The sequence below is a fragment of the Cherax quadricarinatus genome, chromosome 8 (genome assembly GCF_038502225.1).
Source record: "Cherax quadricarinatus isolate ZL_2023a chromosome 8, ASM3850222v1, whole genome shotgun sequence".
In the NCBI taxonomy this organism is placed as follows: domain Eukaryota; kingdom Metazoa; phylum Arthropoda; class Malacostraca; order Decapoda; family Parastacidae; genus Cherax; species Cherax quadricarinatus.
The window spans coordinates 4391381-4403451 of NC_091299.1; the positions used below are offsets into that span (position 1 = coordinate 4391381).

At 39.6% G+C, this 12071-nt stretch overlaps 1 protein-coding gene across 4 annotated transcripts in view; it reads left to right on the forward strand.

Moving 5' to 3' along the window:
• Nucleotides 1–12071, forward strand: part of LOC128685363 (uncharacterized) — a 109322-nt gene that overhangs the window by 57639 nt on the left and 39612 nt on the right. For all 4 annotated transcript variants that reach the window (XM_053771856.2, XM_053771858.2, XM_070082784.1 and 1 more), the window contains one exon: nucleotides 5208–5399. In XM_053771856.2, coding sequence (XP_053627831.1) covers nucleotides 5208–5399 — 192 coding nt within the window. The remainder of the gene's footprint in view (nucleotides 1–5207; nucleotides 5400–12071) is intronic.

Below are 12071 nucleotides of genomic sequence, written 5' to 3' on the forward strand. Positions count from 1 at the left end.
CGATACCTTAATAAGGAATCGTTCAAGACACTGTACACTGTGTATGTTAGGCCCATACTGGAGTATGCAGCACCAGTCTGGAACCCACACCTGGTCAAGCACGTCAAGAAGTTAGAGAAAGTACAAAGGTTTGCAACAAGGCTAGTCCCAGAGCTCAAGGGAATGTCGTACGAGGAAAGGTTAAGGGAAATCGGACTGACGACACTGGAGGACAGAAGGGTCAGGGGAGACATGATAACGACATACAAGATACTGCGGGGAATAGACAAGGTGGACAGAGATAGGATGTTCCAGAGAGGGGACACAGGGACAAGGGGTCACAACTGGAAGCTGAAGACTCAGACGAGTCACAGGGACGTTAGGAAGTATTTCTTCAGTCACAGAGTTGTCAGCAAGTGGAATAGCCTAGCAAGTGAAGTAGTGGAGGCAGGAACCATACATAGTTTTAAGAAGAGGTATGACAAAGCTCAGGAAGCAGAGAGAGAGAGGATCCAGTAGCGATCAGTGAAGAGGCGGGGCCAGGAGCTGAGTCTCGACCCCTGCAACCACAATTAGGTGAGTACAATTAGGTGAGTACATACATCTAGGTTTTTCTCCTTTTTCTAAATAGCTCTTGTTCCTCTTTATTTCTTCTATTGTCCATGGGGAAGTGGAAAAGAATCTTTCCTCCGTAAGCCATGCGTGTCGTATGAGGCGACTAAAATGCCGGGAGCAATGGGCTAGTAACCCCTTCTCCTGTAGACATTTACTAAAAAAGAGAAGTAGAAAAACTTTATAAAACTGGGATGCTTAAATGTGCGTGGATGTAGTGCGGATGACAAGAAACAGATGATTGCTGATGTTATGAATGAAAAGAAGTTGGATGTCCTGGCCCTAAGCGAAACAAAGCTGAAGGGGGTACGGGAGTTTCGGTGGGGGGAAATAAATGGGATTAAATCTGGAGTATCTGAGAGAGTTAGAGCAAAGGAAGGGATAGCAGTAATGTTGAATGATCAGTTATGGAAGGAGAAAAGAGAATATGAATGTGTAAATTCAAGAATTATGTGGATTAAAGTCAAGGTTGGATGCGAGAAGTGGGTCATAATAAGCGTGTATGCACCTGGAGAAGAGAGGAATGCAGAGGAGAGAGAGAGATTTTGGGAGATGTTAAGTGAATGTATAGGAGCCTTTGAACCAAGTGAGGGAGTAATTGTGGTAGGGGACCTGAATGCTAAAGTAGGAGAAACTTTTAGAGAGGGTGTGGTAGGTAAGTTTGGGGTGCCAGGTGTAAATGATAATGGGAGCCCTTTGATTGAACTTTGTATAGAAAGGGGTTTAGTTATAGGTAATACATATTTTAAGAAAAAGAGGATAAATAAATATACAAGATATGATGTAGGGCGAAATGACAGTAGTTTGTTGGATTATGTATTGGTAGATAAAAGACTGTTGAGTAGACTTCAGGATGTACATGTTTATAGAGGGGCCACAGATATATCAGATCACTTTCTAGTTGTAGCTACACTGAGAGTAAAAGGTAGATGGGATACAAGGAGAATAGAAGCATCAGGGAAGAGAGAGGTGAAGGTTTATAAACTAAAAGAGGAGGCAGTTAGGGTAAGATATAAACAGCTATTGGAGGATAGATGGGCTAATGAGAGCATAGGCAATGGGGTCGAAGAGGTATGGGGTAGGTTTAAAAATGTAGTGTTAGAGTGTTCAGCAGAAGTTTGTGGTTACAGGAAAGTGGGTGCGGGAGGGAAGAGGAGCGATTGGTGGAATGATGATTTGAAGAGAGTAATAAGGGAGAAAAAGTTAGCATATGAGAAGTTTTTACAAAGTAGAAGTGATGCAAGAAGGGAAGAGTATATGGAGAAAAAGAGAGAGGTTAAGAGAGTGGTGAAGCAATGTAAAAGGAGAGCAAATGAGAGAGTGGGTGAGATGTTATCAACAAATTTTGTTGAAAATAAGAAAAAGTTTTGGAGTGAGATTAACAAGTTAAGAAAGCCTAGAGAACAAATGGATTTGTCAGTTAAAAATAGGAGAGGAGAGTTATTAAATGGAGAGTTAGAGGTATTGGGAAGATGGAGGGAATATTTTTGAGGAATTGTTAAATGTTGATGAAGATAGGGAAGCTGTGATTTCGTGTATAGGGCAAGGAGGAATAACATCTTGTAGGAGTGAGGAAGAGCCAGTTGTGAGTGTGGGGGAAGTTCGTGAGGCAGTAGGTAAAATGAAAGGGGGTAAGGCAGCCGGGATTGATGGGATAAAGATAGAAATGTTAAAAGCAGGTGGGGATATAGTTTTGGAGTGGTTGGTGCAATTATTTAATAAATGTATGGAACAGGGTAAGGTACCTAGGGATTGGCAGAGAGCATGCATAGTTCCTTTGTATAAAGGCAAAGGGGATAAAAGAGAGTGCAAAAATTATAGGGGGATAAGTCTGTTGAGTATACCTGGCAAAGTGTATGGTAGAGTTATTATTGAAAGAATTAAGAGTAAGACGGAGAATAGGATAGCAGATGAACAAGGAGGCTTTAGGAAAGGTAGGGGGTGTGTGGACCAGGTGTTTACAGTGAAACATATAAGTGAACAGTATTTAGATAAGGCTAAAGAGGTCTTTGTGGCATTTATGGATTTGGAAAAGGCGTATGACAGGGTGGATAGGGGGGCAATGTGGCAGATGTTGCAGGTGTATGGTGTAGGAGGTAGGTTACTGAAAGCAGTGAAGAGTTTTTATGAGGATAGTGAGGCTCAAGTTAGAGTATGTAGGAAAGAGGGAAATTATTTCCCAGTAAAAGTAGGCCTTAGACAAGGATGTGTGATGTCACCGTGGTTGTTTAATATATTTATAGATGGGGTTGTAAGAGAAGTAAATGCGAGGGTCTTGGCAAGAGGCGTGGAGTTAAAAGATAAAGAATCACACATAAAGTGGGAGTTGTCACAGTTGCTCTTTGCTGATGACACTGTGCTCTTGGGAGATTCTGAAGAGAAGTTGCAGAGATTGGTGGATGAATTTGGTAGGGTGTGCAAAAGAAGAAAATTGAAAGTGAATACAGGAAAGAGTAAGGTTATGAGGATAACAAAAAGATTAGGTGATGAAAGATTGGATATCAGATTGGAGGGAGAGAGTATGGAGGAGGTGAATGTATTCAGATATTTGGGAGTGGACGTGTCAGCGGATGGGTCTATGAAAGATGAGGTGAATCATAGAATTGATGAGGGGAAAAGGGTGAGTGGTGCACTTAGGAGTCTGTGGAGACAAAGAACTTTGTCCTTGGAGGCAAAGAGGGGAATGTATGAGAGTATAGTTTTACCAACACTCTTATATGGGTGTGAAGCATGGGTGATGAATGTTGAAGCGAGGAGAAGGCTGGAGGCAGTGATGTCATGTCTGAGAGCAATGTGTGGTGTGAATATAATGCAGAGAATTCGTAGTTTGGAAGTTAGGAGGAGGTGCGGGATTACCAAAACTGTTGTCCAGAGGGCTGAGGAAGGGTTGTTGAGGTGGTTCGGACATGTGGAGAGAATGGAGCGAAACAGAATAACTTCAAGAGTGTATCAGTCTGTAGTGGAAGGAAGGCGGGGTAGGGGTCGGCCTAGGAAAGGTTGGAGGGAGGGGGTAAAGGAGGTTTTGTGTGCGAAGGGCTTGGACTTCCAGCAGGCATGCATGAGCGTGTGAGAGTGTGAGCAAAGTAACATTTTTGAAGAGATTCAGGGAAACCGGCAGGCCGGACTTGAGTCCTGGAGATGGGAAGTACAGTGCCTGCACTCTGAAGGAGGGGTGTTAATGTTGCAGTTTAAAAACTGTAGTGTAAAGCACCCTTCTGGCAAGGCAGTGATGGAGTGAATGATGATGAAAGTTTTTCTTTTTCGGGCCACCCTGCCTTGGTGGGAATCGGCCAGTGTGATAATAAAAAAAAATAAATAATAATATTGTCAAACTCTACACAGAAATGAGGTTTTCAGCCTTAAAAATGTTGTATTTAGCAAGAATATTTTTGGCTATTTTTCAGAGGTGTTGATTGAAATATTTATTTTGAAAAAATAAAAAAAGTTTGTAATTAGAAAGATAAAGTGTGAGAGAAGATGTGTTACTGGCACACTTATTCCAGTATGTGCCTGAGGATTATTTTTTATTTTTTTTATTTATTATCACACTGGCCGATTCCCACCAAGGCAGGGGGGGGGGCCGAAAAAGAAAAACTTTCACCATCATTCACTCCATCACTGTCTTGCCAGAAGGGTGCTTTACACTAGTTTTTAAACTGCAACATTAACACCCCTCCTTCAGAGTGCAGGCACTGTACTTCCCATCTCCAGGACTCAAGTCCGGCCTGCCGGTTTCCCTGAACCCCTTCATAAATGTTACTTTGCTCACACTCCAACAGCACGTCAAGTATTAAAAACCATTCATCTCCATTCACTCCTATCAAACACGCTCACGCACACCTGCTGGAAGTCCAAGCCCCTCGCACACAAAACCTCCTTTACCCCCTCCCTCCAACCTTTCCTAGGCCGACCCCTACCCCGCCTTCCTTCCACTACAGACTGATACACTCTTGAAGTCATTCTGTTTCGCTCCATTCTCTCTACATGTCCGAACCACCTCAACAACCCTTCCTCAGCCCTCTGGACAACAGTTTTGGTAATCCCGCACCTCCTCCTAACTTCCAAACTACGAATTCTCTGCATTATATTCACACCACACATTGCCCTCAGACATGACATCTCCACTGCCTCCAGCCTTCTCCTCACTGCAACATTCATCACCCACGCTTCACACCCATATAAGAGTATTGGTAAAACTATACTCTCATACATTCCCCTCTTTGCCTCCAAGGACAAAGTTCTTTGTCTCCACAGACTCCTAAGTGCACCACTCACCCTTTTCCCCTCATCAATTCTATGATTCACCTCATCTTTCATAGACCCATCCGCTGACACGTCCACTCCCAAATATCTGAATACATTCACCTCCTCCATACTCTCTCCCTCCAATCTTAATACAGGATATACTGTATTAAAAAAAAAAAGTTAATTTTATTGACTAAGGGTTACTGCATTTTTTATAATTTACATATGAACATCATGCTGTATTGGCAGGTTAGTTTCAATGTCAGCTTTCAGTAGACCAGTGAATATGAATTTAACAAGGGTATTATTTATGTCACTCCATTAATTATATAATACTCTATATTGCATTAACTAAAATTATTTTATTACAGTATGTTCAGAGTCTAGCAAAAAACATTATAGAGTATGGCAAGTTTGACCACCTCAATGTCTCCCATATTTGCTCTATGTATTTGTCGTATACTGCTACTCACTATGGAAGAGCACTCCGATCAGCTGTTGCAATTATTCAAGCACAGATCAGCCTGCAGAGAGAGGAGTTAAATATTTTTGATGTGGTTGATGTAAGTGAACTTCAAAATTTATTATGGTTTTCATTTATATTTCCAAGAATTTTCATGTTTCAAGTTGTCATGTTTACAGTGCATGCACTCTAAAGGACAGGTTTGGGATATTTGCTGTTTAGTGACATCTAAATTGTTGTATCTGTGCAACTCTGACAAGACAGTGATAGTGTGAATGATCAAATTAAATCAAATCAAATCCTTTATTTCTTTGTACAGTACAGTGTGTAGTTTACATTTTTTTTATTTATTATCACACTGGCCGATTCCCACCAAGGCAGGGTGGCCCGAAAAAGAAAAACTTTCACCATCATTCACTCCATCACTGTCTTGCCAGAAGGGTGCTTTACACTACAGTTTTTAAACTGCAACATTAACACCCCTCCTTCAGAGTGCAGGCACTGTACTTCCCATCTCCAGGACTCAAGTCCGGCCTGACGGTTTCCCTGAACCCCTTCATAAATGTTACTTTGCTCACACTCCAACAGCACGTCAAGTATTAAAAACCATTTGTCTCCATTCACTCCTATCAAACACGCTCACGCATGCCTGCTGGAAGTCCAAGCCCCTCGCACACAAAACCTCCTTTACCCCCTCCCTCCAACTTTTCCTAGGCCGACCCCTACCCCGTCTTCCTTCCACTACAGACTGATACACTCTTGAAGTTATTCTGTTTCGCTCCATTCTCTCCACATGTCCGAACCACCTCAACAACCCTTCCTCAGCCCTCTGGACAACAGTTTTGGTAATCCCGCACCTCCTCCTAACTTCCAAACTACGAATTCTCTGCATTATATTCACACCACACATTGCCCTCAGACATGACATCTCCACTGCCTCCAGCCTTCTCCTCTCTGCAACATTCATCACCCATGCTTCACACCCATATAAGAGCATTGGTAAAACTATACTCTCATACATTCCCCTCTTTGCCTCCAAGGACAAAGTTCTTTGTCTCCACAGACTCCTAAGTGCACCACTCACTCTTTTCCCCTCATCAATTCTATGATTCACCTCATCTTTCATAGACCCATCCGCTGACACGTCTACTCCCAAATATCTGAATACATTCACCTCCTCCATACTCTCTCCCTCCAATCTGATATTCAATCTTTCATCACCTAATCTTTTTGTTATCCTCATAACCTTACTCTTTCCTGTATTCACCTTTAATTTTCTTCTTTTGCACACCCTACCAAATTCATCCACCAATCTCTGCAACTTCTCTTCAGAATCTCCCAAGAGCACAGTGTCATCAGCAAAGAGCAGCTGTGACAACTCGCACTTTGTGTGTGATTCTTTATCTTTTAACTCCACGCCTCTTGCCAAGACCCTCGCATTTACTTCTCTTACAACCCCATCTATAAATATATTAAACAACCACGGTGACATCACACATCCTTGTCTAAGGCCTACTTTTACTGGGAAAAAAATTCCCTCTTTCCTACATACTCTAACTTGAGCCTCACTATCCTCGTAAAAACTCTTCACTGCTTTCAGTAACCTACCTCCTACACCATACACTTGCAACATCTGCCACATTGCCCCCCTATCCACCCTGTCATACACCTTTTCCAAATCCATAAATGCCACAAAGACCTCTTTAGCCTTATCTAAATACTGTTCACTTATATGTTTCACTGTAAACACCTGGTCCACACACCCCCTACCTTTCCTAAAGCCTCCTTGTTCATCTGCTATCCTATTCTCCATCTTACTCATAATTCTTTCAATAATAACTCTACCATACACATTACCAGGTATACTCAGCAGACTTATCCCCCTGTAATTTTTGCACTCTCTTTTATCCCCTTTGCCTTTATACAAAGGAACTATGCATGCTCTCTGCCAATCCCTAGGTACCTTACCCTCTTCCATACATTTATTAAATAATTGCACCAACCACTCCAAAACTATATCCCCACCTGCTTTTAACATTTCTATCTTTATCCCATCAATCCCGGCTGCCTTACCCCCTTTCATTTTACCTACTGCCTCACGAACTTCCCCCACACTCACAACTGGCTCTTCCTCACTCCTACAAGATGTTATTCCTCCTTGCCCTATACACGAAATCACAGCTTCCCTATCTTCATCAACATTTAACAATTCCTCAAAAATATTCCCTCCATCTTCCCAATACCTCTAACTCTCCATTTAATAACTCTCCTCTCCTATTTTTAACTGACAAATCCATTTGTTCTCTAGGCTTTCTTAACTTGTTAATCTCACTCCAAAACTTTTTCTTATTTTCAACAAAATTTGTTGATAACATCTCACCCACTCTCTCATTTGCTCTCTTTTTACATTGCTTCACCACTCTCTTAACCTCTCTCTTTTTCTCCATATACTCTTCCCTCCTTGCATCACTTCTACTTTGTAAAAACTTCTCATATGCTAACTTTTCCTCCCTTACTACTCTCTTTACATCATCATTCCACCAATCGCTCCTCTTCCATCCCGCACCCACTTTCCTGTAACCACAAACTTCTGCTGAACACTCTAACACTACATTTTTAAACCTACCCCATACCTCTTCGACCCCATTGCCTATGCTCTCATTAGCCCATCTATCTTCCAATAGCTGTTTATATCTTACCCTAACTGCCTCCTCTTTTAGTTTATAAACCTTCACCTCTCTCTTCCCTAATACGTACTTCTATTCTCCTTGTATCCCATCTACCTTTTACTCTCAGTGTAGCTACAACTAGAAAGTGATCTGATATATCTGTGGCCCCTCTATAAACATGTACATCCTGAAGTCTACTCAACAGTCTTTTATCTACCAATACATAATCCAACAAACTACTGTCATTTCACCCTACATCATATCTTGTATACTTATTTATCCTCTTTTTCTTAAAATATGTATTACCTATAACTAAACCCCTTTCTATACAAAGTTCAATCATAGGGCTCCCATTATCATTTACACCTGGCACCCCAAACTTACCTACCACACCCTCTCTAAAAGTTTCTCCTACTTTAGCATTCAGGTCCCCTACCACAATTACTCTCTCACTTGGTTCAAATAATAAATAATAAAATATTGTCAAGCGCAAAGAAAGGCACTAGCTTGCATGAGCATTTTGGGCAGACTAATTCTAATGCTTACAGGCTACTTAACCCTTTCAGGGTCCGTCCCGTAGATCTACGGCTTTATGTTCAGGGTCCAAACCGTAGATCTACGCCATGAGCTCAGCTCACTCTGATAAACTGTGAGTGGTACATTTGGGCCTAAATATGAGAGAATACATCTATGTGGTATGTGTGCACCACATAAAACAGATCCTACAGCACACTGTGTATAATGAGAGAAAAAAAATGAAATCATGATTTTTCGATTAAAACAGCAACTTTGCAGTGTTTTTTCGTATGTTTTTTATAGTTGTATTTCCGATTTCTTGGTCTCATTTGATAGAATGGAAGACATATTACAGAAATAGAGATGATTTTGATTGGTTTTAGCACTGGAAATGGCTTGAAACTGAGCTCAAAGTAGCAGAAATGTTAAATTTTTGCCGATATTCAAGAGTAAACAAACGACCTCACACATCTAATACACATCAGCTGGTGGGTCTAATATACATTCACAAATATGGTGATGATATTTATACAATTATTACAGTATTGCATAACAGTAAATCTTCTATTTTTTGGTGTGAATAAAAATTCATTGTGAATAAAAAATCAAAATGGAATTTATTTGTAAAGCCTCAAAACATAACTAATGAACAGAGGAAATGTTAGTTTAGTGCCAGGAATGCTTACATTGTTCATTCTGGACCCTATTTTGAAATTGGAATATTTTGAACTTTGTGTTAAAATGGCCAAATTAACAATTTCCGATCACTTTATTTTGTAGTTGAAACAGTTGACTTGGCGATTTCTTGTGCTCAATCGATAGAATAGAAGTAATACTAGTGAAATAGCTAAGAATTTGGTTGACTGGAATAATGTAATTGGCCCAAAATGGGAGTCAAAGTCGGCAAAATCGCCGATTCGTAAATATCGCTGACACATCAAAATTCGCGAGAGCATAATTTCGTCAATTTTCCACCAAATTTCGTACTTTTTGTTTTATTACCTTCACAAAAAGATTCTCTACGATTTCATAAGAAAAAATAACAAATTTTTTTTTTTAAAATTCTTGGACACTGGTGCGTGACTCCAGATTTGGGCCTTGGACCCTGAAAGGGTTAAAACTAGAAATGGGTTACAGAGTGTTAAATTTTAATTATGTATTGTTACAGCAAAATTAATAATTAATTAAATTAATAATTAATAAAATTCATATTAGAGATTTAGCAAAGTATATTATACAGTACTTAGTACAATTTACATTAGTACAATAATACAATTTTAAGTGTGTATTTAATCCCTAAAATTCATTTAGTGATTTCAGTGGTTTCAGGCATAGTTTAGTGTTGGTGTATTTAAATTTGGGAGATGAGGTGATTTTTTATTTTAGCCCTAAATTAATGGCAGAAAGGGGACTTTTTACTGGTTGGGACCCTTCATGTGCATTGCACTTTTGCATAGGGTGAGTGTCACGAGTGATGCCAGAGAGAGTTTGTGCCTATTGTTGTGCCTGTGTATTCTTTTGTAACTATCAAAGAGAAGTTTGAGAGGAGGGTTTATATTGGAGTTTAATTTTCTATATATGTATGTAGTAGGCAGAGTAATATGAGTGCATATTTTGTGTATTAAGCAAGTTCAAATTCATGAAGAGTGGAGGGCTGTGTTATTAATGGTTTAAGGTGATTAGTCATAGTACATCCCCATGCACAAATACCACAGGCGAGGTAAGGGTAAATTAGAGGGTGGTATAGTGTAATTATTGCCGTTTGGGGTACACAGTACCGTATCTTGGCAAGGATGCTTGCTGTTTTGGAGATCTTGGCTATATGTTGGATGTGGGTCTGAATTTAAAGTTGCAGTCAAGGTGAAGACCTAAAAAAATTTGTCCTCAGTGTGTCTTGTAATGGGGGAACCATTGATCAATATGTTAAGTTGGATATTTGAAGCCCTGTTTCTAAACAGCATGAAGTAGGTTTTGTCTAATTGAGAGTGAGTTTGTTGGTCATCATCCACATAGATATTTTTAGTAGCTCATTGTTAACACTGTCACTAAGCACAGTTGAGTTGGAATGGGAGAAGACATAAATAGTGTCATCTGCAAATAGAGCTGGTTTAACCTCTTGAGGGTCATTGCTGTAGATCTACAGTTTTGAACTCTGGGTCAGTGCCATAGAACTACACCATGAGCTCAGCTCACTCAGATTAGCTGTGTGTGCTAAATTTGGGCCTAGATATGAGAGAATGGGTCTTTGGTAAGTGTACACCACATAAAAAATCCTGCAACACATAGTGCATGATGGGAAAAAACGACAACTGTGTTTTTGGTTTAAAACAGTGAATTTGCAGTGTACTTTCATATAGTTTTTATGGTTGTATTCATGGTTTCTTGGTCTCATTTGATAGAATGGAAGATGTATTACAGAACTAGAGATGATTTTGATTGGTTTCAGGACTGAAAATAGCTTGAAATTGAGCTCAAAATAGTGAAAATATTCTGTTTTTCCTATATTCCACAGTAAACAAATCATGTAACTCGTTCAATACACGTCCACTGGTCAGTCTGATATGTGTTCACGAATGCACTGACATTATTTATAGTTATTACAGTAATGCAGTAGTCTGCATAACGGTAAATCTAATATTTTTTTATGTGAATGAAAATTCAAAATGGACTTCATGTGTAAAGCCTGGGAACATAACTAATGAACAGAGGAAACATTATTTTAGTGCCATTAATACCTGCATTGTTTATCCTAGACCCTATTTTGAAGTTTATGTGAAATTGGCCAAATTACTAATTTCTGATCACTTTATTAGGTAGTTGAAATAGTTGACTGGGTGGTTTCTTGTGCTCAATCAATAAAATGGAAGGCACACTCTTGAAATAGCTAAGAATTTGATCAATTGGAACAATGTAATTGGTCTAAAATAGGACTCAAATTGGGCAAAATTGCTGATGCGTAAATACTCCTGACACAGCAAAATTCGCGATAGCGTAATTTCATCAGTTCTCCATTAAATTTCATACTCTTTTGTTACAGTACATTCAAAAAAATATTCTCTACCATTTCATAAGAAAAAAAAAAAAATTTTTAATTCTTGGACCCTGTGGACAAGTTTCAGATCGGGGGTCTGGACCCTGAAAGGGTTAAGGAGATAAGATGTGTTGGGGAGATCATTGATGTAAATGAGGAAGAGCAGAGGGCCAAGGACACTGCCCATTGGTACTCCAACGGTTATAGGCTGATTGAACTTTGTATGGAAATGGATTTGGTAATAAGTAATACATATTTAACAAAAAAAGGATAAAAAAGTATACAAGATATGATACAGGGCATAATGACTGTAGTAGTTTGTTGGACTGTGTATTGGTAGATAAAATACTGATGGGTAGACTTCAGGATGTGCATCTTAATAGAGGGGCCAGAGATATATCAGATCATTTTTTAGTTGTAGCTACAGTGAGAGTAAAAGGTAGATGGGATACAAGGAGAATGGCATCAGCAAGTAAAAGAGAGGTGAATTTATAAGCTAAAGGATGAGGCAATTAGGGTAAGATATAAACAACTATTGGAAGAAAGATGGGCTAGT